This window comes from Mustelus asterias, chromosome 5 (assembly GCF_964213995.1).
Source record: "Mustelus asterias chromosome 5, sMusAst1.hap1.1, whole genome shotgun sequence".
NCBI lineage: Eukaryota > Metazoa > Chordata > Chondrichthyes > Carcharhiniformes > Triakidae > Mustelus > Mustelus asterias.
The window spans coordinates 18,310,976-18,338,300 of NC_135805.1; the positions used below are offsets into that span (position 1 = coordinate 18,310,976).

At 46.4% G+C, this 27,325-nt stretch overlaps 1 protein-coding gene across 1 annotated transcript; it reads right to left on the reverse strand.

Moving 5' to 3' along the window:
* Positions 1 to 4,005: 4,005 nt before the first annotated feature.
* LOC144493951 (potassium channel, subfamily K, member 16-like) lies at positions 4,006 to 27,279 on the reverse strand. The gene is made up of 5 exons (XM_078213527.1): positions 27,067 to 27,279; positions 10,248 to 10,362; positions 7,899 to 8,065; positions 5,604 to 5,772; positions 4,006 to 4,202 (listed from the first exon to the last, which is right to left on the reverse strand). The coding sequence occupies exons 1-5, from the start codon at positions 27,277 to 27,279 to the stop codon at positions 4,006 to 4,008; spliced, it is 861 nt and encodes a 286-aa protein (XP_078069653.1).
* Positions 27,280 to 27,325: the final 46 nt, after the last annotated feature.

Below are 27,325 nucleotides of genomic sequence, written 5' to 3' on the forward strand. Positions count from 1 at the left end.
CAACATAAAATTGGGACTAGCTTAGGGATTAGAAAAAGAGGCGGCATGGACAAGTTGGGCCGAAGAGCCTGTTTCCATGCTGTAAACCTCTATTACTCTAACAGTTTTACTGAACAACAGTGATACACATTAACAGTAAATCATTGGTTGTGAAGCTCATTGGGATGTCCTGAAAATGTGAAAGGAGCTATAGGAATGCAATTATTTTTATTTTCTTTCACATTCTTTGACATTATTCCCTGCTGCCATCAGGCTTTTAAATGGTCCTATTATATATTAAGCTGATCTTTATCTTCACCTAATCGGTAACTGCAACACTACATTCTGTACCCTCTTCTTTTCTTCTCCCCTATGTACTCTATGAATGGTATGCTTTGTCTGTATAGCATGCAAGAAACAATACTTTTCACTGTATCCCAATACATGTGACAATAATAAATCAAATCATATTATTGAGCTATAAATCTCTGACATTCTCTCCATTTGGCCACAATTGCCTCCAGTTCTTCTGTGCATAAGCCATTGAAGGTGGCAGGACAGGTTGAGAGAGCAGTTAATAAATCACACAGCATCCTAGGCTTTATTAATAGGGGTACAGAGTATAAAAGAAAGGAAGTCATGTCAAACTTGTATTGAACACTGGTTTGGCGTTAACTGGAGTATTGCTTCCAGTTCTGGATGCCACACTTTAGGAAGGATCTGAAGGCATTAGGCAACGTGCAGACAAGATTCATGAGTATGGTCCCAGGGATGAAGAGCTTCAGTTACATAGACAGATTGGAGAAGTTGGGACTGCTTTCTTTGTTGAAGATAGGGTGCAAAATCATGAGGTGTCTGGACAGAGTAGATAAGGAAGATCTGTCCTCATTGGTGGAAGGATGGAGGAGAAGGGGGCACAGATTTAAGGTAATTGGAAGAAGAAGCAATGGTGACATGAGTAAATTCTATTTCACATGACAAGTGGTTACGATCTGGAACGCACTGCCCGAGGACTGTGCTGGAGGCAGTTTCACGACGTATTCAAGTGGGAATTGGATTATTATCTGAAAAGGAAGGAAGTACAGGGTCATGGGGAGAAGGTGGCGCTGTGCTCCTATGGAGAGCTGGTGCAGACCCGATGGGTCAAAAGGCCTTCTGTGTTGCAACGGTTCTGTGATTCTAAGACAGCCTTGGCACAAAACACACAAAACTAAACATCATAAGTATTAAGAATGCATGAAAAATTTAATCCCTTGCATTGCCCAATTGGATTCATGAGAAAATACAATGAGTGTTTTACTGATAAATGATGTTTTTTGGCCTAGATTTCTTTTTCCCATTCGCACGAGTTCTAAGTGAAAGCATCTATGTTGTTTCCCTCTTCAAATCTTGGGAATAGATGGATGTTGTGAAAGTACTGGATGGAACGCTATGGGTTACAGCAACTCTGCACGCAGTCATGAACATACATTTCTCCAGGAGTTCAAGTACAAGTCACAGTTACTTTGTCTTTTATGATGGGCGCATTCCGTGCCTGTTTGGCTGTGATTTCTCATTGGCTCAAATTTGACAGTCACTGAACAATCAGGTGAAGATGGAAAAAGGTGACAGCCAGCTGTGATGCCTGGAATGTGACAGACAAAATGCAGTCTAGATGTGTAACGCAATCACGATAACTTCACAAAAGTAAGGCTCTCTTTGTTATGGATCAGTCCATGGAAAACAACATTCTGAATAACAAACAATTGAACCAATCTAGAAATCACTTTAATATGTCAGCACGATTTTAATGTTCTTTTGAAATAAATAGTTGAAAGGCATTCCCTACCACCCTATGCACCAATTTATGCTATGAAGATCCTCATCACTTTTGACCTTTCCATCCTCAGGAGATTGTCATCAAGTTTTTAGGTGTCCAGATCACCAACAGCCTGTCCTGGTCCTCCCCATGCTGACACTATAGTTAAGAAAGCCCACCAACGCCTCTACTTTCTCAGAAGACTAAGGGAATTTGGCATGTCAGCTACAACTCTCACCAACTTTTACAGATGCACCATGGAAAGCATTCTTTCTGATTGTATCACAGCTTGGTATGGCTCCTGCTCTGTCCAAGACCGCAAGGAACTACAAAAGATCATGAATGTAGCCCAATCCATCATGCAAACCAGCCTCCCATTCATTGATTCTGTCTACACTTCCCGCTGCCTCGGCAAAGCAGCCAACATAATTAAGGACCCCATGCACCCCGGACATTCTCTCTTCCACCTTCTTCCTTCGGGAAAAAGATACAAAAGTCTGAGGTCATGTACCAACCGACTCAAGAACAGCTTCTTCCCTGCTGCCATCAGACTTTTGAATGGACCTACCTTGCATAAAGTTGTTCTTTGTCTACACGCTAGCTATGACTGTAACACTACATTCTGCACTCACTTGTTTCCTTCTCTACGAATGGTATGTTTTGTCTGTATAGCACGCAAGAAACAATACTTTTCACTGTGTGCTAATACATGTGATAATAATAAATCAAATCAAATTAAATCAAATCAATGTACTGTTATGTGAAGCTCCCGAGAAGGAGCGGTCACCTCCCCACAGGGTGAAGCAAAGGAAAATCATTGATTGAATCATATAATCACTACAGTGCAGAAGGAGGCCATTCGGCCCATCAAGCCGCACCAACACCCTATCCCCGTGACCCCCATGTATTTACCCTGCTAATCCCTCTGACACTAAGGAGCAATTTAGCATGGCCAATCCACCGAACTCACACATCTTTGGAGTGTGGGAGGAGACCGGAGCACCCGGCCAAAACCCATGTAGACACGGGGAGAATGTGCAAACTCCACACAGACAGTGACCCAAGGCCGGAAGTGAACCCGGACCCCTTGTGCTGTGAGGCAGCAGTGCTAACCACTGTGCCACCGTGCCGCCAAAAAATGTGATGTTCCCTTTTCAGATCACATTCACACACCTCACAGCAACCAACTCGGGCAATTCAGGCCTGGAGTTAAATTAACCAACATCAATCCTTTTTATTATCTGGTAAACACAGACCAAAAAAAACAAAGACAAAAATAAAATGGATTTCATAAATAAAAATAGTCTTTCCCCTGACTGATCTCATTGGCGGATATGCAATGGGGAATTGTCAATTCATTCAACAAGCTTCCATAAGCTTGAGGGTTCTTCCTACAGGTGATTCTGAAGCCGTCTCGCTCACTGCAAAAGAGGAGGTGCAAGAAGAAAACTAACCGTGACGTTAGCGTGTTCAGTGGTTCCATGGACCTGTCCCATAAATCTGGCCTGAGCTTTTCACCGATTTGGCCAATCTAATCGGGAGGCACGAGTTAACCAGTGTGGAAGTTGGAAAAAGAAATGTTCCGAAGGTGCATTAGTGGGAGCTCCTTTGATTTTGTGACTGGGGCAGGTTATCCAGGCAATGAAGAGGGTCCTACACAATGCCCCACCCAAATTCGGATTACATATCACTGTCACTTGGGAGAGTGTTCCATTCCACAACACCAGTATTCCACACCACAATGCTTTCATCGAATCCCTACAGTGCAGAAGGAGGCCGTTCAGTCCAACGAGTCTGCACCGACAACAATCCCACCCAGGCCCTATCCCCATAACCCCATGTATTTTACCCTAGCTAGTTCCCCTGACACTAAGGGGCAATTTAGCATGGCCAATCAACCTTACCTGCACATCTTTGGACTATAGGAGGAAACCGGAGTACCCGAAGGAAACCCACGCAGATACGGGGAGAACGTGCAGACTCTGCACAGACAGTGACCCAAGCCGGGAATCGAACCCGGGTCCCTGGCGCTGTGAGGCAGCAGTGCTAACCACTGTGCCACCGTGCTGTCCATAATGAACCATAAAATCAGAAGAAGAGCACCTTACCAGGAAAATAAAGAAAAATAAATGAGCATAAGGCAACTGAGGGATGAAAACAAAGCTTAAATAGGATGAGTGAGGAGAAGTGAAATGAGGTAGTCAAATAGGAGATTAGGAACAATGAGACTAAGTACAATCGTCCTGCTTCGGCCCATGCTTAACCTCGAGCTTTGATTTCTTCCTGTGCCACTTCAGTTGGAAGATCCAATTCATGACTCTGCTTCCCACATTAAAAAGCAACGCCAACCAGGCCAGGCCAACAACAATCCAGACGCCAGCCAAGCTTCTGTAGATGGAGATGTAGTGCTTATCTGGATCTGTGCCTGAAATAAGGAGATTGCAATTGTTAGTGGCACACACAACAGAAAAGAGGAAATAATGAAATTTTAAGAGAAGTTGACCATCTGTTTTTTTTTTTAAAAGGCAATGGCTGCAAATGCATGAAGGGGAAAACACGTTAATCTTCAGGTGTGGCATCCCTACCTCTGGGCCAGAAGCTCTGGGTTTTTTTAAGTTTAAGTTTATTTACTGGTGTCACAAGTGGCTTACATTAGCACTGTGAAAATCCCCGAGTCGCCACACTCCGGCGTCTGTTCGGTTACAGTGAGGGAGGATTTAGCATGGCCAATGCACCCTAACCAGCACATCTTTCAGACTGGGAGGAAACCGGAGCATCCGGAGGGAACCCACACAGGCACGGGGAGAATGTACAAACTTCACACAGACAGTGACCCAAGCTGGGAATCGAAGCCGTGTCCCTGGCGCTGTGAGAACGCAGTGCTAACCACTGTGCCACCCATTCAGGTTCATGGTGTGCCACTGTGCTACTGGGTTCAGGTTCCACCTCCAGACTTGATGAGCACAGAAGGTGCATTTGTAACATGCCCAAGCAGGCTGATTATCAGTCTGTAATCCCTACTAATACACTTGATGACAGAGTGAGGGAGCTTCTCGGTCAACCATAAAGCAGGAGAAAATGTCCAAACATTGCCAAGCTTAATCATGGACCAATTCATTGGAAGTTTATGGTGGCCAACACCCTTGGGGCATGGTAACTCAAGGAGGAGGAGGAAAGGCATTAGAATACTGTCAAAACATGTCAAAAGGCTTGACACAGTATCTTGACTTTGGAATATGTTGGCTATTACGTAAGCAATAGAGATCCTGCAGGGATCAGCATCAATGATTCAAATTGCATTATTTTTGTCTGCTTTTCTTTATATTCTCAGGACATGGCTGCAAGACCCAGAGTGCCATGGGTTGTGTGGCCACTTTCTGCACAAGGTTGCTGCTCTGTTTGGTGAGTTTTGGTAAGACCAGTCCTACTGCATGTGGCTTTGCTTTCAGGTAGTTGGGCTGCACAATGGCAATGGTTAGCACTGCTGCCTCACAACTCCAGGGACCTAGGTTCAATTTCAGCCTTGGGTGACTGTCTGTGTGGAGTTTGCACATTCTCCCCATGTCTGTGTGGGTTTCCTCCGGGCGCTCCAGTTTCCTCCCACAGTCCAAAGATGTGCAGGTTAGGTGGATTAGCCACGGTAAATGTGTGGGGTTATAGGGATAGACGAGGCAGAGGGCCTGGATAAGATGCTTTGTCAGAGAGTCGGTGTAGACTTGTTGGGCCGAAAGGCCTCTTCTGCTCTGTAGGAATTCTCTGGTTCTCTCTCCTAATATCTGCATAGGTGACCATTATGCATTGTTGAATTATTGGACTTAAGCCATACCTACAACGTAATCTCCAAATCCGATTGTACTGAGAGTAATGAAGGCAAAGTAAAAGCTTTCACCGTACGTCCAACCTTCAACATGACTGAAGACCAACGGCGGGAATACCAGAAACAGCACCGTGCCAACAATCAAGAAGAAAACCATTGTGAAAATCTTCAACGCTTGCTGCAGAAGAACAGAAAATGACATGTAAAAATCGGCACTTTCTGTTCAAACATTTATCCCATAGGAACAAGTGCAGCCCATTCAGCCTCTTGAGCCTGGTAGATCTGTATCTCAACCTGCCTTGGTATTGTATCCATTGTCACACTTACTTCATTATAGAAAAACTATCAACCTCAGTTTTGAACAGCCATTTAGAATTCCAGATTTCCCAATATTCCCAGAATTCCCACTTATCTGCATTTTATCTCCCCAAGGTGTTGACTCTGATGTATGGATCATGCCACCTTCTCCCTGGTACGTCATTCAAGTGATAAGTGTGCAACAGTGCGAGCACAGATCTTTGTTGATTTGATTTGATTTATTATTGTCACATGTATTAGTATACAGTGAAAAGTATTGGTTCTTGTGCGCTACACAGACAAAGCATACCGTTCATGGAGAGGGAAAGCGGAGGGTGCAGAATGTAGTGTTACTGCTAGGGTGTAGAGAAAGATCAACTTAATATAAGATAGGTCCCTTCAAAAGTCTGCCAGCAGCAGGGAAGAAGCTGTTCTTGAGTCGGTTGGTTCATGACCTCAGACTTTTGTATCTTTTCCCGACGGAAGAAGGTGGAAGAGAGAATGTCCTTCCGTGACCAACAAGTCCCAGTGTTGAGCTCAAATCTGGAGCTTCTGGTCCAGAGGTAGGGATGCTACACACAGTTAGCCAGTTTGACATCAGATGATAACAGAACATGGTCCTGTTCTGATTTTATATCCTGTACACTTTTCAACGGTTAGCATAGTTGATCAGATTATCTCTCCTCTTTGGCCCAAGGACATTAAGGTTACTTTTAGAACATTAGCTACCCAGATCATACTTATAAGACTCAGCACCTTCCTCCAGTTAAACCGCACAGGCCCTTCAAGAAATTAGATTAGTTTCAAAATCAGAATGTCTAGATTTACTAAATACCCTGTACCAAAAACATTTATAATGACTAACCAGCTGTTTTTGTTAATCATCTGCTGATATATTTCAGCAGGGCGACACAGTGGCACAGTATGAGCAGTGCTGCCTAGAGACCTAGAGACCTAGGTTCAATTCCGGCCTTCGGTCACTGTCTGTGCGGAGTCTGCACATTCTCCCTGTGTCTGCGTGGGTTTCCTCCGGGTGCTCCAGTTTCCTGCCACACTCCAAAGATGTGCAGCTTAGTGGATTGGCCATGCTAAATTGAGCCTAGTGTCAGGGGGATTAGCAGGATAAATACGTGGGGTTATGGGGATAGGGCCTGGGTGGGATTGTGGGATTGTGGTCGGTACAGACCTGATGGGCCAAATGGCCTCCTTCTGTACTGCAGGGATTCTATGATTCAGTGAATAGAAACAACATGTTAAGTGGTATGTAGAGATATTACTTATGGTGTTGGCACATCTTCGTGTGACGTATTTCACAGGAAGAGCAATGCCAAACATCAATGAAAACAAAATGACAAAAGAGTTAAAAGTTAATTCATCATCTGTAATGTCAACAAAGGTCTGAAGATTAATCATAGCACCGAAGGAGGCTTTTCTACCCATCGGATCTGTGAAAGTTGCTTGAAAGATTTGTTCAGTTAGTCCCATTTACCCCAATCCCCTGCATTCTCCCCTTTCATGCATTTTCCCAATTGCCTCTAGAAGGTTGTTGTTGAGTTAGCCTCCCCCTTCTTTAAGGTTGTTCTTTCCAGATCGTAACAATTCGCTGCGGTAAGAAAGAAGATGCAACCACTTTTTAAGATCAGTCCAAGTCTACCTCTTGAATAAGCTTTTTTCTCTCCTTACAGATGCTGCCAGGCCTGCTGAGATTTTCCAGCATTTTCTCTTTTGGTTTCAGATTCCAGCATCCGCAGTAATTTGCTTTTACCTCTTGAACAAATTTGTTCCCATTCTCATTCATTGCTGTTTGCCTACTCTTCTTGGCCATGGATATTCATTCTGTAACCACTCCTGGCATCTAAAGTTCCACCTTCAGCATGCATACCTTTCTGTACTGGAGCAGTACGATTACCTGAGCACTGATTATGAGTATCCCAATACTGACATGGCCATAGATCAAGCTGTCCTTCCTGAGGGGCTCCTGTTGGCTATCTGGATTATGAAGCTTACCTTGTGGTTGCTTGATTTCTGAGCGCTTCCCTCCAGCCTCTTCAAGTAGCCATTCAGACTTCTCCCCAAGGTGTTCAGAAAGATCAGGTTCAAAGGGACTCCCAATAACGCATAGAACACGCAGAAAACCTGCCCTCCCACAGTGCTGGGAGACAGATTACCAAAACCTGTGAAAACAGAGAATTTCACAGATACTGACCTTAATTTATGTAGCAAATGCAAATTCCCAAAGTTTAAGTCTAAAGTCTAAAGTTAGTGTCACAAGTAGGCTTACATTAACACCACAATGAAGTTACTGTGAAAATCCCCTAGTCGCCACACTTCGGCGCCTGTTCGGGTACACTGAGGGAGAATTTAGCAAAACACCTAACCAGCACATCTTTCAGACTGTGGGAGGAAACCCACGCAGACACGGGTAGAACGTGCAGACTCCACACAGACAGTGACCCAAGTCGGGAATCGAACCCCGGTCCCTGGTGCTGTGAGGTAGCAGTGCTAACACTGTGCCACAATGCCGCCCTAACCACTGTGCCACCGTGCCACCCTCATTTACTGTGTTTAAGACGATTAGTCCTCCATTTAGTCTGCAGAGGGGGACACTCCTCAGTAATGTGCAGCATTGTTTGTTGGTGTCACTCCACAAGTGCCGAAAGGGTTTGTGCCAAGGGGATAATGCATTGCCATCCTACGCCCACCCTCCATCTGTCGTCCATACCCCCCCCCGCACTATATGGTCTCCCAGTATATGCTCCCCTCTCCCGCCCATGTATGGCCCCCCCAGTGTTTGACCCCCCCAGTATATGGCCCTCCCAGTATATGGCCCTCCCTGATATCACCCCAGTTAATGCCCCCTCTCCCCCCCCCACCCCCACCAGTATATGGTCTCCCAATTGGCCCTAAAGGAGGGCTTTCCTTTTGGGCACCCTGAGTTCTATCAGGGGTGTTCTGGCACCAATGCCCACCCCAGTGGCAAAGATGCCACCTGTCCCCAGCAACCTCCAATTCCCTCGACCAACCCCCAACCTATTGCTGGGACCTGCCTGTCTGGCCCCAGCATCTCCGAGAGCCCACTCACCAAAAAGTGTCTTAAAACTTGATCCCGGTGCAGGTACTGCCTGAACTTATTGTCAGTGACAATGTTACACGTGCTGATATCTGTTTCTCAAACTGTTAAAGGATATGAAACATCAGCATCTTGACCTGTCTATTGATCGCTTCATGAAGATTTTAAAAATGGAAGTTAATTTCGAGAGTACATAACCATGTAACCCCAAAAAGACCACCGCTCGCGATGGTGCCGCTGAGTTACAGACCCTCTGATTGGCCTGCAGCTCTTGGGAGGGGTAGGGGGCGCGGGTGGCTGTCTTCCTAAATCAAGATAGCAGTGTCCCAGCAGCTACCACTTTACTGGCCACCGTCGGGGAGATGCCTTTCTGGGTCCCGTTGCCAGTCTAAGGTCCACCACCTTCAGCCCCGGCGGCGTGGGACCAAAACCATCTCAGAAAAATTCAGCCCCTTGGAAGTTGCAGCGAAGTGGGTTTGAGGTTGAGGCAAAGTTGCCGAGCAAGGCTACAAAGCCAACCTTCAATCGAACCGATCCGAGGGTGATGATACTGACTGCAACAAGTGCAGGGACCTTCCATTCACCAGCAGTTTATGAGGTAATTCTGGTGAAGCATCCAGTTCACTGGAAAATAACTCAGGGTACTCAGATCTCAGGAACTTTGGGTGGCACGGTGGCTAGCACTGCTGCCTCACAGCGCCAGGAACCCAGGTTCAAATCTGGCCTCGTCTGTGTGGAGTTTGCATGTTCTCCCCGTGTCTGCGTGGGTTTCCTCCGGGTGCTCCGGTTTCCTCCCACTGTCTGAAGATGTGCGAGTTAGGTTGACTGGCCATGCCAAATTGACCCTAGTGGCAGGCAATTAGCAGGGTAAATGAGGGTTATGGGAATAGGGCCTGGGTCGGATTGTGGTCGGTACAGACTTGATGGGCCAAATGGCCTCCTTCTGTACTGTGTGGATTCTATGATTCTAAATTTCAAACTTTGCCCCACTTGCCACTTCCTCGGCCATCAAAGGTACATCGAAAAACCAGCTGTGCCGAGTTTATAATCGTTGAAATGAACTGCCCAGAGATAATCTGAGAGACACACTTCAACCCTCTCATAAGCACTTGCCCCAGGCAAGTCTCCCCACCAAATAGATAAAGCTGAAAACTGTCCCTGCAACCCAAACCTGGAGTCAGAAATGTCTCACTTGCTCAGACTTTGAATTGGACTTTGATTGAATTGAATTGGATATGAACAAAGAAAAAGGAAAGTCAATAAGGCGTTTAAATGTAACTCTTTACCTATTGTAGTCACCACGGTTCCTGCAAAGAAAAATGAACTACTGAAGTCCCAGTTGCTTGGGTTGGTGGAGTTCCCAGTTGGATTTACACCTTTATCCCAGGCATCTATAATAATCTTAAATAAATGAGAGAATGAAGGTTATTACTAAAGTTCCAAAACAAAATGTAAGCGCGAGGGGCTGCAATAAAGCAAATCATGTTGGCTGGCGAATAAGTCTTCAATTAATTTAATTGTTCAAGAATATTATTGGCGGAATATTCTATAGATAGGGCATTGCCCATGGACACTGCCCGGCCATGCCCCTGACCACCCAGGGGCTTCAATGACCTCCTATCCCCCTGGCATGGCCATTGCGTCTGGTCCCCGTTGGTGGGAACCATGAGTTGATGGCACGGCCTCTCGCCAACGAGGGGGACACGTTCAGGAGGCTGGAAATGGTTGTGCCGGGTGTGTTAATGACAAGCATGTCATTAATATTTAAATTGGTTTTACAACCGTTTTGGGCGCGAAGCCAATTGCGCCGGCAAAACATGTGGGGAAGACAGCTTTCGGTGCCAAACTGTATTGTCCAGCCCAAAAGCCTCACGCGCTATCCTCCCGGCCTGCTGCACCAATCAAATGGCGCAGCAGGCCAGAAAGATCAGGCCCAACATTTCCAAGCAGTGCAGAGTCACAATCAATAAATTCTATGTTGAAATATGTAATTGACAGTTGAATATAAATCAAAGAAACTCATGATAAACCATTATGATGTGATCTGATTAGATCATACTGTGTATAGTTATCATTAGAATCATAAAATCCTACAGAGCAGAAGGAGGCCGTTCGACCCATCGAGTCTGCACCGACCACAATCCCACCCAAGCCCTATCCTCATAACCCCATATATTTATCCGAGCTAGTCCCCCTGACACTAAGGGGCAATTTAGCATGGCCAATCAACCTAACCCGCACATCTTTGGACTGTGGGAGGAAACCAGAGCACCCGGAGGAAACCCACGCAGACACGGGGAGAATGTGCAAACTCCACACACACAGTTGTGGAAGGAAACGTTGTGATGTTTTTGGGGTACTCCCTGGGGACAAGTCCCCAGGGCCACAGTGACCCAAGCCGGGAGTTGAACCTGGGTCCCTGGTGTTGTGAGGCAGCAATGCTAACCACTGTGCCGCTGTGTCACCTCCCCAGTGTATGGTCCTCGCAGTGTATGGCCCCCTAGTGTATGGCCTCCTAGTGTATGTCCCCCCCTCCGTGTATGGTCCTCCCGCTTTGTTCATGCTTGTCCATTCCAGTCACCAAGATAGAGGGGCGAGCATTCAGTCTTAATGTCAGCGCTCTGAGTTGTGAGTAAAGACCAGAGAGAAACTGAGATGTATAAGATAATGGCCCGCAACTTCCTGGCTCCCCAGTGTCGGATATGGGGGGGGGACCCCAAAAACATCACAACGTTTCTTTCCACAAAGATGCGGAACCATTCGGAGGTTCACAGATAAGGGTCCATTTGAGTAAAGGAAAAGGATGTGGTGGATGGTGAGTGCAGAAAGGAGGATGTTGACATTCTAGGACATGTTGAGATAAAAAGGAAGGAGGTATTAGAGGTTTTGAAAAACATTCAGGTGGACAAGTCCCCAGGGCCAAATAGGGTTTATCCCAGAATACTGAGAGGGGCAAGGCAAGAAATTGCTGAGGCCTTGGCCAAAATCTCTGTATCCTCTTTTGCCACGGGTGAGGTATCAGAGAATTGGAGAATAGCTAACATTGTTCCCCTGTTTAAGAAGAGCAGAAGAGACAATCCGGGAAATTTCAGGCTTGTGAGCCTTACATCAGTGGTGGGAAATTATTGGAGAAGATTCTTAGGGACAGGGTGTATTCATATCTGGAAGAGAATAGGCTTATTAGTGATAGGCAGCATGGTTTTGTGAAGGGGAGGTCGTGTCTCACAAACTTGATTGAGTTCTTTGAGAAAGTGACAAAAAAAATTGACCAGGGCAGGGCAGTGGATGTTGTTTACATGGAGTTTAGTAAAGCCTTCGATAAGGTTCCTCAAGGTAGGCTGATACAGAAGGTGAAGTCATATGGGATCCATGGTGAGCTGGTAAGATGGATACAAAGCTGGCTTGGGCATAGAAAGCAGAGAGTAGCAGTGGAAGGGTACTTTTCTAACTGGAGGTCTGTGACAAGCGGTGTTCCACAAGGATCAGTGCTGGGGCCTCTGTTGTTTGTAATATATATAAATGATTTGGAGGAAATTGTAGGTGATCTGATTCATAAATTTGCAGATGATACAAAAATTGGGGGAGTAGCGGGTAGTGAGGAGGATTGTCAGAGGATACAACAGGATATAAATCGGCTGGAGACCTGGGCCGAAAGATGGCAGATGGAATTTAACCCGGACAAATGTGAGGCAATGTGATTTGGAAGGTCTATTGCAGAAGGAAAGTGTACAATAAATGGTAGAGCCCTTAGAAATATTAGCATACAGAGGGATCTAGGTACGCAGATAAAGTTTTAAAACTTTGTAATGTTTATTGCAAGTAGGCTTACATTAACACTGAAATGAAGTTACTGTGAAAATCCCCTCGTCGCCACACTCCGGCACCTGCTTGGATACACTGAAGGAGAACTTATTCCAACCATTATTTTGTAAATTGAGTTTGTGTCTTTATATGACCTGTTTGTGAACAGAACTCCCACTTACCTGACAAAGGAGCAGCGCTCCGAAAGCTAGTGGCTTTTGCTACCAAATAAACCTGTTGGACTTTAACCTGGTGTTGTGAGACTTCTTACAATGCACCTAACTAGCACGTCTTTGGACTGTGGGAGGAAACCCACGCAGACACAGGGTGAATGTGCAAACTCCACACAGATAGTGACCCAAGCCGGGAATTGAACCCAGGTCCCTGGCGCTGTGAGGCAGCAGTGCTAACCACTGCACCACCATTCCGCCCCACAACCGTCCCACAGACCCACAGTTCCCTGAAGGTGGCAACTCAGGTGGACAAGGTGGTCAAGAATATATTCAATAGAGAATATCCCTCTATTCCCTGCCTATTCATGTATCTATCCAGATGCCTCTTGAACGTTGTTATAGAATCTGCTTCCACTGCCTCCTCTGGCAGCGCGTTCCAGACATTCACCAGCCTCTGTGTGAAAAACTTGCCCCTTACATCTCTGTTAAAAACTTTCCCCCTCTCACTTTCAACCTATGTCCCTGAGTAATTGACCCTTCAACCCTGGGAAAAAGACTCTGACTATCCACTCTATCCAAGCCCGTCATAACCTTGTAAACCTCTATCAGCTCCCCCCTCATCCTCCAACACTCCAATGAAAACAGTCCAAGTTTGTTCAACCTTTCTTCATAGTCCATATCCTCCAAACCAGGCAACGTCCTGGTAAATCTCTTCTGCACCCTTTCCAATGCATCAATATCCTTCCAGTAGTGCGGTGACCAGAATTGTATACGATACTCTAAATGCGACCTAACCCAAAGTCTTATACAGCTGCAACATGACTTTCCAATTCCTATACTCAACAACCCAACCAATGAAGGCCAGCATGACATACGCCAATCGCTGGCATTGGAAATAGGAGTGGGAATTTCAGAATCAAAGTTGGGTCCTGCCCATGAACTTTAAAACCTGCCCAATGTGAGTTGGCCACTCAGTGCAAAGTCAGAAATGGTTAACTGAACACGTTCCTGAAAAGAGTGCTGTGCTCGGGGCAGCATGGTAGCACAATGGTTAGCACTGCTGCCTCACAGCGCAGGGACTGGGGTTCAATTCCAGCCTTGGGTCACTGTCTGTGTGGAATTTGCACATTTTCCCATGTGGGTTTCCTCTGGGTGTTCCAGTTTCCTCCCACACTCCAAAGATGTGCAGGTTAGGTTGATTGGCCATGCTAAATTGACCCTTAGTGTCAGGGGGACTAGCAGGGTAAATACATGGGGTTACGGGGATAGGGCCTGGGTGGGATTGTGATTGGTGTAGACTTGATGGGCCGAATGGTCCCCTTCTGCACTGGAGGGATTCTGTGATGCTCATTTCTGTGATGCTCTGTGATTCTGTGATGCTCGGTTGGGGGGGGGGGGGGGGTCCCTGATTCAATGATTCATTGTCCCTGATTCATACAGCCGCAGCACGGACGAGTTTCCTCTGGAATTCCAATCCTGACCTCCTCTTGGACAGGGTGTTAGAAAGCGCTGCCTCTGTCAAAGTGCCCTTTGGCTGCACTGCCTCTGAATGAGCAATGGGTGAAGGTGAATATGTATTGGGTCGGGGCCGGTCTTGTGGTAATGATCTTGGGTTGGGGCTTTAGATCTCCTCTGGGTCAATGCCAGGGCTTGCTGAGGTGGGGAAGGGCAGCCTCATCCTTTGTCGTGGTGTGACAGAGGTAAACCAGAAGATGACTTTCCAACTGTTAAATCTGCTCCCAAGCACCAAGGGGCATCATTTGGGTCAGCCAGGGCGAAGGGACACCAAAGGATTCTGGAGCTATCCCAGCTGACCACAGAGAAGCCAGGAGCTGATCCACAAAACCTAAAACCAGCGGGTTCAGCACAATTACTTTGCCTCAGTGTTCAGACTTTAGTACCTTCCATCCCTGTGTCTAAGTCATTAATATAGATTTAACTTGTTGGGGCCTGAAGACCGAACACTGTGGCACCGCATTGTTACAGCTTGACAACCAGAAAAAGACCCATTTATCCTCACTCCCTGCTTTCTGTTGGTTAGCCAATCCTCTATTCAAGCGAATAAATTATACCTAATCCCATGTGATCCTACCTTGTTTATTAACCTATTGTGTGGCACCTTGTGAAATGCCTTCTCAAAGCCCAGATATACTACATCTACAGGATCACCATTATCCACTCTGCTTGTTACATCTTCAAAGAACTCTAGCAAATTAGCCAAATACGATTCACCCTTCATAAAACCATGCTGACTCTGATGGATTGCGTTTTGACCTTCCAAACATCCTGTTATTACTTCTTTAATAACGGATTCCAACAACTTCCCAATGACAGATGAAAAGGGCACCAAAGGATTCTGGAGCTACCTCCAGTTGACCACAGAGAAGCCAGGAGCTGGTCTACAAAACCTAAAACCAGCGGGTTCAGTGCTGCTGTCTGAAGCTGCACCATTACCTTGCCTCAGTAATTGAGTATCAGTTCAGCAGTTAGCACTTTTGGGCACTCTGGTCGGATGTGTTTCGTTCCAGAGTTCTGAATGCAATTTGTTGGACCCCTTGAAGCCTTCTTGGAGTCCCTAGCCCTGGTTCTAAATCCATCCCTTTTAGGCAAAAGAAAACTGCAAGGGAACATTGATAAGAACATAACAACTAGGAGCCATCTGGCCCCTCGAGCCTGCTCCGCCATTCAATAAGATCATGGGCTGATCTTTTTGTGGACTCAGCTCCACTTACCCACCCACTCACCATAACCCTTAATTCCTTACTGTTCAAAACCCTTGCCTTAAAAACATTCAAAGATAAGATGGTGGGATGTCTTTAAAAAGACGGAATTCGGAAGTTATGTTGGGTGTTTTTTCATATGCAATGATGAGGTGCTATGAGGAAAGCATATAAAATTGTGAAAGGATGAGGAAAGCTAGATTGATTAGTTCCCTGTATTGTGGGAAAATAAACCATCCTTTTCCGTTAACACTCAGAATGAAATAAAAATGCAGAAGGCACTGGCCCTCCTGAATCTTGCATCTTTGACCCACTTGACCTACCTTGAGCCAACAATCCCACTGATAGTTTGGAAAGAGACTAATGCATAAAAAACTGAGGATCAAAATGACTTTAATGACTGGATAGTTCCATACCCATTCACAATCCCATCTGAAGGTCTTCCTCTCATTATGAAGTTATAGGGTCTTGCCTGAGAAGTTAACCAACCAGCAGTGTTGAAATTCCTGAATCAGAACTCACCATTAGTCACAAGTAGGTTTACATTAACACTGCAATGAAGTTACTGTGAAAATCCCTAGTCACCGCACTCCAGCGCCTGTTCGGATACACTGAGGGATAATTTAGCATGGCCAATGCACCTAACCAACACATCTTTCGGACTGTGGGAGGAAACCGGAGCACCCGGAGGAAACCCACGCAGACATGGGGAGAACGTGCAGACTCCGCACAGACGGTGAACCAAGCCGGGAATCGAACCCGGGTCGCTGGCGCTGTGAGGCAGCAGTGCTAACCACTGTGCCACCGTGCCACCATATATATTATGTATTATTAAACATTATTATCTGTAACTTTGTGAATCTGGTACTCGATCTGTCAAATGTAGCTTTGTTGAAAGGAAGTGTGAGATTTCTGATCTTTCCTACCGTCTCCCCCTGGGAGGCAACATCCTAGTGGTATTACTGCTAGATTATTAATCCAGAAACTCAGCCAGGTCCTGGGGACCCAGGTTCACAATCCTGCCATGGCAGATGGTGGCATTTGAATTAAATAAAAAATATCTGGAATTAGGAATCTACTAGTGGTCTTGTCACTCTGATCCTCCACGTTTTCTTGAAAAAAAGGAAAGATTACGGCCTTTTGAGCCAGGCTTCAATTCTGGGACCTCCCCGTCCAGTTATAACATTAACCAGGATTGTAACACCTGCCACATCAACATCCATGAGAACAGATCCTCTGTTCCCATGACTCCAGTAAGACCTGATTTTGATGGTACTTTTCTCATTACTGTGGCTATGTCTCCGGTCTCCCTCCTCTCAGTGTAGATTTCCTTATTGGGGATTTACTCATGTTTAGTCATGTTTCAATAAGATCACCTCGCGATCTTCCAAAATCCAATGTGAATAGGTCCCAACTGTTCAACCTTTTAAATAAATTACATTCCTCATTCCAAAAATGAGTCGAGTGAACCTTCTCTGAACTGCTTCTAACACACTATACCTTTATTCAAATAAGGAGGCCAAAACTATACACAGATATGTTCCCTCCAAGGCCCTGTACAGCTACAATAAAACATCCCTACTTTTATATTCCATTCCCTTTGCCATAAACTCCAACATTCCATTTGCCTTCCTAAATCACTTGCTGTACCTGCATACTAACGTTTTGTGATTCATGTACCAGGATGCCCAGATCCCTCTGTACCACTGAGTTCTGCTTTCTCTCCATTTGCCAAAGTGCAGAAGTTCATATTTCCCCCATGATTCTCCCTCTGCCAATGTTTTTGCCCATTCACTTTGCAGACACTATGGCCAGAATTTTACTGTCTCTGGGGTGGGCGAGGCTCACAGAATGAAATTCTTCGTTGGCCTCAGGCGGGAGTTTATGAACCTCACCCGAGCGAGGTCATAAAATCCCACACTATACCTCTTCTTGACATCTTACTGGGTGGTCAGGGGTATATTGGATGGCCTGGGGGAGGTGGGGGGGGGGTGGGGGGGGGTGGGGGGCTGGTGGTGGGGGGGGGGGACGTTCAGTCAGTCAGTCGGTCAGAGGTGGGAGGTCAGTTGATCAATGGGGATGGGGTCAGTGTTGGGGTGTCAGTGGGGGGGGGGGGGGGGCGTTTGTTAGGGAAGTGTTGTCCAGGGCATGTCGGTCGGGGGTGGTGGGGAAGGGGGTGGGGGGGGGGGGGGTGATCAGAGAAGTTGTGTGTTCCGTGGGGGGTGGGGATCCGATGGTAAATGGAAGGGGTTGGTTGTGGGGGGGGCGGGGGGGTCTGTTGAGGTGGGTGTTTGGTTGGGGAGTTTGGGTGTTCGGTGGTGTGGGGATCATTTGAGTGTGTTTAGCGATGGGGTGTCCCCAGTGCATCTTTGAAACACCCCGTAGTTACGATGCCCTGGAGCCTACAGGTTAGGGCTATTTCTTTTCAAGTATCCGGCTGTATCCTCCTGAATAATGGATTCTAGCAGTATCTCGGTGCAGATGTTAGGCTAACTGGCCTGTAGATTCCTGCTTTCCTTATCTCTCCTTTCTTGAATAAAGGTGCCTCATTAGCTATTTTCAAATCCACTGGGACCTTTTATGAATCCAAGGAATTTTGGGAAATTATAGCGAATGCATTCAAAGATGTGCGGGTTAGGTGCATTGGCCATGCTAAATTGCCCCTTAGTGTCCCGGGATGCGTAGGTTAGAGGGATTAGGGTAAATATGTGGTATTATGGGGATATGGCCTGGCTGGGATTGTAGTCGGTGCAGACTCGAAGGGCTGAATGGCCTTCTTCTGCACTGTAGGGTTTCTATGATTCTATGATGCTATCTCTGCAGTCAACAATTACACATCATCTTGAATATCTGTCTCGAGCAATGACTGACACCCTGGTTTCAGCGTTGTCATTTTCCGAGTGATCATAACATGAGTCGGAAACTCTCCTCTTCAAAACCTTGATGACCTATCAACCACAGATCTTCAACAGGGTCTGTCCTTATACCATTATCAACACATGATGTTGTATCGTATGCCTATCTAGTTTTCTTTGAATTGCTTTCTCTGTAATAAAACTACAACTAAGCAACATCTTGCATTCCCATTGTGGCTATCGTGAAGTAACCGTGTCCCAAAGTGCTTCACAGGAGCATCGTCAAGCAAAATTCGACACGGAGTCATGTGAAGTGATATTAGTACAGGTGCCCACAAGCTTGGTCAAAGACACAAGAGAGACTTGAAAGAGGAAAGGCTGGGAGAATTAGGCAAGGATTCCCAGCGCTTCGAGCCCAGGTAGCTGAAAACACAACCACCAATGGTGGAGTGATAAACACTGGAGATTCACAAGAGATCAGAATTGGAGGAGTGGTGAGACCTCAGAGAATTGTAGGACAGGAGGAGATTACAGGGATAGGCAGAGATAAGGCCATGGGAGGGATTTGAACGGGGGATTTTCTCAGTAATTGTAGTGTTAATGTAAGCCTAGTTGTGACACTAATACATTTTTTTAAAATTTAAAAATTAAGGCATGGGCGAACCAGGTTACCCCCGAGTCAGAAATGTCTGCATTCAAGCCCTGCTCCAAAGATTAAGGTACATGGAGTTGGGGGTGAAGTGTTAGCGTGGATTGAGGATTGGCTATCTAACAGGAAGCTGAGAGTTGGAATAAATGGGTGCTTTACTGGTTGGCAGTTGGTGACTAGTGGCGTGCCGCAGGGATCGGTGCTGGGGCCTCAACTGTTTACCATATACATAGACGATCTGGAGGAGGGGACCGAGTGTAGGGTAACAAAGTTTGCGGATGACACAAAGATGAGTGGAAAAGCGAATTGCGTGGAGGATGCGGAAAGTCTGCAGAGAGATTTGGATAGGCTAAGTGAGTGGGCGAGGATCTGGCAGATGGAGTATAACGTTGACAAGTGTGCGGTTATCCACTTTGGAAGGAATAATAGTAAAATGGACTATTATTTAAATGGTGAAAAATTACAACATGCTACTGTGCAGAGGGACCTGGGGGTCCTTGTGCATGAATTGCAAAAACTCAGTTTGCAGGTGCAGTAGGTGATAAGAAGGCAAATGGAATGTTGGCCTTTATCGCGAGAGGGATGGAGTATAAAAGCAGGGAGGTCTTGCTGCAATTGTACAAGGCACTGGTGAGGTCGCAACTGGAGTACTGTGTGCAATTTTGGTCCCCTTATTTGCGGAAGGATATATTGGCCTTGGAGGGAGTACAGAGAAGGTTCACCAGGTTGATACCGGAGATGAGGGGGTTAGCTTATGAGGAGAGATTGAGTAGATTGTGCCTGTACTCGTTGGAGTTTAGAAGGCTGAGGGGAGATCTTATAGAGACATATAAGATAATGAAGGGGCTAGACAGAGGCAGAGAGGTTCTTTCCACTTAGAAAGGAAACAAGAACTAGAGGACACAGCCTCAAAATAAGGGGGAGTCAGTTTAGAACAGAGTTGAGGAGGAACTTCTTCTCTCAGAGGGTAGTGAATCTCTGGAATTCTCTGCCCATTGAAGCAGTGGAGGCTACCTTGTTAAATATGTTTAAGTCACAGGTAGATAGATTTCTGATCAATAAGGGAATTAAGGGTTATGGGGAGCGGGCGGGTAAGTGGAACTAAACCACTATCAGATCAGCCATGATCTTATTGAATGGCGGGGCAGGCTTGAGGGGCTAGATGGCCTACTCCTGCTCCTATTTCTTATGTTCTTATGTTCTTATTAAGCTCTTATAGAATCATAGAGTCAGAGAGCAATGCAGCATGGAAACAGGCCCTTCAGCCCAACCGGTCCATGCTGCCCATGGTGCCCTCCCAGCTGGTCCCAATTTCCTGTGTTTGGCCCATGTCCCTCTAATCCTTTCCCATCCATGTACTTATCCAAATGCTTTTTAAATGTTGCTATTGTACCTGCCTCAACCACTGTCCCTGGCAGCTCATTCCACATACGCACCACCCTCTGCGTGAAGAGGGTGCCCCTCAGGTCCCTTTTAAATCTTTCCCCTCCCACCTTAAACCTGTGCCCTCTAGTTTTCGATTGCCCTTCCCCTGGGGAAAAGGCTATGGCCGGAATTTTGCCGCCACGCCCGGCCTAGAATCGGGGCAGGCGCGGCTCGCAGAACGGAATTCTCCGTTGGCCTCGGGCGGGATTTTACAAGCCTCGCCCCAGCGAGGTCATAAAATACTGGCCTTTGTGCGTTCATCCTGTCTGTGCCCTTCAAAGTATGGTGTTTAATGTCACAGTCCTACATCGCATCTCCTACTACTGACAGATGTTTCACAGGACAGAAGGCAGAAAATTTGCTTTTCCTGTCGAAAAATCAATATTGAATGTAATTATTTTTAAAAATTTAATATGCTTACCAGAACAGTGCCATATGACGTTGTTGTTTTCATAAAGGGATGCAAATTGAAGCAGCGCATTCCTTACAGCTTTTACCGTTCCAGGTGAACCCTGTTTGAGCCAGATTTATTCCAGGTGTTCTCACATACTGAATAAATGAAAACTTAAAACTGAAGAGCAGCACTGGGTATCGGGCAGTGCCAAGGGGCCAGAGCTGGGGGAGGGGGTGGTGGGGGGGGGAGTGCAGGGAGAGATCAAGGCAGGGATGGTGTGGTCGGGAATGGGCCGGATACATTCGGGAGGCCAGCGATCGGTGAAAAGGGGGAAGGGTGGGGGGGGGTGGGGGGATGGGGTGACATGGCCAGCGATGCAGGATTGTGAGGCTGGCCAGCGATCGAACTGGCCAGCGATCAGGAGGCTGGCAGTGTTGGGCCACTGCGCACGCAGCAATCCTGATGCTGACAGATCAGCGCACGTGCAGTGGCCCCGCTCAGCGTTATGCTGCCGGCCTCTCCAACGGGAATACTGATTTTTAGCGTGATTCACGCCAGTGCACTCTGCAGTGCACAGAGTGCGGGAGATTCATTTACTCCAATTTTTACGCGAATTTGGCACTTAGAATTATTTTGGGAGAGTCCCGGCCTCGGAAGTCTTTTAGATTATGGGCAGAATTTTCCGTCCTCATGTACCCCAAAACCGGAAATTCCCACCCAAGCTCAACGGACCTTTAAATGGTTTGTCCACTACAATTCCCACAGCGGGTGAGACAGAAACTCTTCGACCTGTGTCACTGAGGTTTATCCAATTCTCCCATTAACTCCGAACTTCCTCAGGGACCTGCCTGATCTCTTCCACTCTGTTTCGCCTTCATTTCAATAACCTCCTTCTACTTACCATCTTAACTTAATCTATTGTTCTTACTGACAGTGCTGCTTTATATTCAGCACAGCCTCAGGGTTCAGAGATCTTTCACAGTGTAATATCTGCATCAATATGTCTGATTGAACTTTCCACTCACTGAAGCGCTGACTTGCAAAAAAAATTACAGCACAGGAACAGGCCCTTCGGCCCTCCAAGCTTGCACCGACCATGCTGCCCGACTGAACTAAAACCCCCTACCCTTCCGGGGACCATATCCCTCTATTCCCATGCTATTCACGTATTTGTCAAGACACCCCTTAAAAGTCACTACCGTATCCGCTTCCACTACCTCCCCCGGCAGCGAGTTCCAGGCACCCACCACTCTCTGTGTAAAAAATCTGCCTCGTACATCTCCTTTAAACCTTGCTCCTCGCACATTAAACCTATGCCCCCTAGTAATTGACTCTTCCACCCTGGGATAGCTTCTGACTATCCACTCTGTCCATGCCTCTCACAATCTTGTAGACTTCTATCAGGTCGCCCCTCAACCTCCGTCGTTCCAGTGAGAACAAACCAAGTTTCTCCAACCTCTCCTCATAGCTAATGCCCTCCATACCAGGCAACATCCTGGTAAATCTTTTCTGTACCCTCTCCAAAGCCTCCACATCCTTCTGGTAGTGTGGCGACCAGAATTGAACACTATATTCCAAGTGCGGCCTAACTAAGGTTCTATAAATCTGCAACATGACTTGCCAATTTTTAAACTCAATGCCCGGCCGATGAAGGCAAGCATGCTGTATGCCTTCTTGATTACCTTGTACAAATACAATGCATCTGGCCAAATACATGAATAGGATGGGAATAGAAAGATATGGTCCTCGGAAGGGTGGGGGTTTTAGGGGCAGCATGGTCGGTGCAGGCTTGGAGAGCTGAAGGGCCTGTTCCTGTGCTGCAATTTCCTTTGTTCTTTGTTCTCTACCTGCGTTGCCACTTTCAGTGACCTGTGTACCTGTACACCCAGATCCCTCTGCCTATCAATACAACATAGTGTTCTGTAACTGTAAATGGAAAGGAGTTCTTGAACTCTTTTTCTGTTATTTGTTCAAGGGATATGAACATCGCTGGCAAGACCAAGATTTATTGCACATTCCTAATTGCTCCTGAGGAGGCGATGGTGAGCTGCAGTTGTGTGGTGTAGATTGGGGCTTTTTGTATGTGGGTGAAGGAGGAGCCCAGTTGGGGGACTGAAAAGTCCCCCATTGATCTTCTGGTCAGTGACATTGGGAACTTTCTGCTGCTCTCTTTGACAAGCTTTAAGGTGGAGGCGTTGGATACAAATAAATACACTGGGTGGAATTTACCAGAAAAATGACAAAGTGTCAGGTTCTTACTGAAATCCTGATCTCAATGAGTAAAGTTAAAGGCCCCCCTCCCCCTGGACATCGGGACCCCCGGCAGACAAGGGAAACACCTCCAAACGTCAAACACAAAGTGAAAACCCTCGCACACCACTCAATGTTTGGGTCACTCCCACAAACTTCCCACCCCTCCCAGCCGCCGCACACGCCACGCACGCACCCCCCCCCCCCACCCGCACCACCCCCCCTTATCTTCGCCAGCATCGGGGCACCCCCATCCGCATTCTCAGTGTCTGCACCCCCATTCCCCCACCACCATGCAGGCACGATTCCCCCTCCAACATCAACTAAACCGCCCCCCCTCCCCCCACATATGGCTCTGATCCTGTTCCCGCCCCCTCGCAATGCCAATCTGGCAGTGTCAACAGCATCAGGGGCAGTGCCAGGGTGCCGGGGAAGGGGGGGCAGTGCCCAGCCATGTCCTTCAGCGTCCGGGAGCTATACTCACCTCTGCACCCCCAGACTGGTCATCATGACTGGATTCCATTTTTGGATACCAGTAGTGATTCTGGCGTGACATTGCTCAAAGCTATAGAATAAAGCTGTTTAATGACATTCAAAAACATTCTAATTGATGGAAATCAGGTTCACATCCTCTGATCGAGTCATCGGGGAGGGTGTAGAAACATCGCACTTATCCCACTATGGCCCTCTCGGGAGTTTTAGAACATAGAACATTACAGCGCAGTACAGGCCCTTCGGCCCTCGATGTTGCGCCGACCAGTGGTACCAAACTAAAGCCCCTCTAATCTACACTATTCCAATATCATCCATATGTTTATCCAATAACCACTTGAACGCTCTCAACGTTGACGAGTCCACCACTGCTGCAGGCAGGGCATTCCATGCCCTTACTACTCTCTGAGTACTACTCTCTTTAGCAGCCATAATGGGATTTGCACCCATGACGAACAGCCCCAGAGAATCGCACACAACTATTTCTATCTCCTGTTCACAAATGAAGTTTTCAATAAGATTAATTTAATTTAAGATTAATTTAATTTTCCAATAATATTAATCCAGAAACTCAGCTACTGTTCTTGGGACGCGGGTTCCAATCCCGCCACAGTAGATGGTAGCATTTGAATTGAATAAAAAAATCTGGAATTAAGAATCTACTGATGACCATGAAACCATTGTTCGTCGGAAAAAAATCCCCATCTGGTTCACTAATGTCCTTTAGGGAAGGAAATCTGCCATCCTTACCCGGATTATATGTGACTCCAGACCCACAGCTATGTAGTTGACTCTCAACTGCCCTCTAAAACAGCCTAGCAAGCTACTCCTTCTCAAGGGCAACCAGGGATGGGCAATAAATGCTGGCCAAGCCAGTGACGCCCATGTCCCACAAACGATAAAAAAATAAGAAAACACAGATGCATCTTTGACCATCATAGTCAATCTCTCATTTCACAGCAGGATTTTGTTGCCTCGAGGGGAACAGTCTGTTGCTTGCTTGAAGATTTGCCGATGGACATTACTGAAGAAGGGAAAGGGTTAATGTTTCTTGTATTCAATGTATTTTGTACCTAAAGGGTTAATGCAGGAAACCAAGGACTGCTTCATGACCTGAGAATACCAGATACACTCTGGTTTATGGTCAGGGGCTGTAAATGTATTTTTGGTTTGTGACTGGTCTAGAGTTTGTTTCGTGATCAGAGGCTGTAAATGTATTTTTGAGTCGTGACTGATTTGGTGTTTGAGTCGTGACTGGTATTAGAAGCCATGCTGTATAAATGTCCCCACTTTTCTGTGTTCAGGGAGAACTTTGGCTTCCGCCTTCAGGAGTCAAGTTCTCCCGCAAGCTTGTGAGAATAAAGCCTACTCTATTTTGACTCATACCAGCCTCAGAGGTATTTTTACCTACTACATTACCCATTTGGGTCAAGTGGCACTCACTAGCTTGTATTCTCCTAACCCGAACCGTAAAATAAACACAGCATCCCAGAAGAGAGATTGAACAGTTTAGGCCTGTACTCTCTGGAATTTAGAAGAATGAGGGGAGATTAAATTGAGGTATACAAGATGATAAAAGGTATGGATAAAGTAGACGTGGAGCGGACGCTTCCGCTGGTGGGGCATTCTAGGGCGAGAGGTCATAATCCTAGGATAAGGGATTGCAAATTTAAAACAGAGTTGAGAAGAAGCTACTTCTTCCACAGGATTGTGAATCTGTGGAATTCGCTACCCCAAAGTGCGGTGGATGCTGGGACAGTGAGTAAATTTAAGGGGGAGTTAGACAGATATTTAATTGGTGATGGGTTGAAGGGTTATGGGGAGAAAGCAGGAAAATGGAGATGTGGAGCATATCAGCCATGATCGAATGGCGGAGGGGACTCGTTGGGCCGAATGGCCTAATTCTGCTCCTATATCTTCTGTACTTACGAAACGGACCTGCAAATCATTTTATGCCACCGGGAACAGGTGAGACTTTGAAGCATTCAGCGACAATGCAACGAGAGCAAAAGATGACATTTTGCTGACGCAGTCACCTGTTAGCTGCTTGACAGCCTTGTAAGTTTAGAAAGGGATTAGTGTTTGTGTTGAGTTTGTTTAAGTGTCTGATATTTGTTTGCTTAAAGAGATACTTGCGGTTGGCTTGCCAGTGAGCGTGTGAAATAGGAAATACTTCAGAACGGTTTGGTGATTGTGCAGCCTATCAATAATAATTTGCCAAAGACAGTCTTCACAGCTTAGGTCGAATGTGCACTGCCCCAAGAGGATAACTTCCCAAGCGGGAAGACCGCAATTTCAATCCCCATAGCCTGTGCTGAGTTACCTAATCTTATTCAAGGTCGGAAGTACAATTGGCAATTCCAACCCTTGACGAGGAAGGGTAGAGTCATCAGCGAGGGTTACCCTCCTGATAATTGCACCCACCACCACTTCTACCGTCCCCACACTCCCTCCAGTCCTCGGGCACCCTTGCTGCCAAAACATAGATGTACAAGAACATTGGGTAAGGGAAAATTTGGGGTGGGATTTTCCGGCCGCGTTCGCCCCAGAACCGGAAAATCCCGCCTAAGGTCAACGGCCCTTTGCACAGTCCGCGTCCCGCCAGCTATAATTCCCGTGGTGGGCGGGATGGGAAAATTCTGCCCATAGTCGCTGCAATGTTCTCCTCCCCATTCCCCATAATGGTCAAACAGGGATACAGTTCCACCACCCAGGGAACTGTCCCTCAGCCAGGAATCTATAGCAGCAGAAGAGAAAAAAAGAACAATGTGTCCAATCATGTCTTGCTGCTAATAACACACAACCTCTTGGAGATTGACAAGTTTGACTCAGGATTCAGTGAGGTCACGCTACATCATATTATTCCAAACATTGTGGATCCCGTCACCAGCCGGATTTCCAACAGTGTAAAAGATAATTATACGGCACTTTGCCCTACTTACGTTACTGGAAAAACTTTGCAGGGACATTTTTAAAAATCAAATTGCTTTAATGTACCAAAAAACTGGAAAACTCAGTACTGGTTAGCAGTGTGTTGGAAATGTGTAGAATATTGATCAATGCATCCACACTGTTAGTAAGCTGTTTATACCACAAGGTTGTTGAAACTATGTTACATGAGAAGTATAGAACTTTGTAAATCTTTATCTCTCACTAATCTTATCCTTTAGCTAGAATTGCTCTGGTCTTTATTTAATCTAACCTCAGTGGATTGGTCTAAACTCATTCAAGCATCACTTGGCTATGCACAGTCTTGTATCTTGCATTATTCTTCTAAAGTCAACAGGTACCAACTCCCGCCATTCCCTCCCCACTCCCACTTCCCCCTCAGTATTTGTCGACTTACCTGCACAAACTTTTCCAGGGCTGGTCCATCCAGACAGCTGTAGTTTGTAAGGAATGTGAGCTTGTCCAGTTGGAAGGTGCTCCGAGTATGAGTCTCTGCCTGCTTCTCCAGCATTTGGAATACCGCAGCTCCCAGGAACAAGTAAACAGAATATCCCAGCAACAAGATCACTGTCCAACTGACTCTGACGCTATACACAGTAAAATACGACATGGCTTTGGGCTGTGTGTTAAAACATAAGATGCCACTAACTCGCATT

Excerpts from the sequence above, each read along its gene's own strand:
- LOC144493951 (XM_078213527.1), bottom strand. The coding sequence starts at position 27,279 with ATGTCGTATTTTACTGTGTATAGCGTCAGAGTCAGTTGGACAGTGATC. Across the intron at positions 8,066-10,247 it reads AACCGTGGTGACTACAATAG|GTTTTGGTAATCTGTCTCCC; the intron begins GTAAAGAGTTAC and ends CTGTTTTCACAG. Across the intron at positions 5,773-7,898 it reads AGAAATCAAGCAACCACAAG|CAAGCGTTGAAGATTTTCAC; the intron begins GTAAGCTTCATA and ends GTTCTTCTGCAG.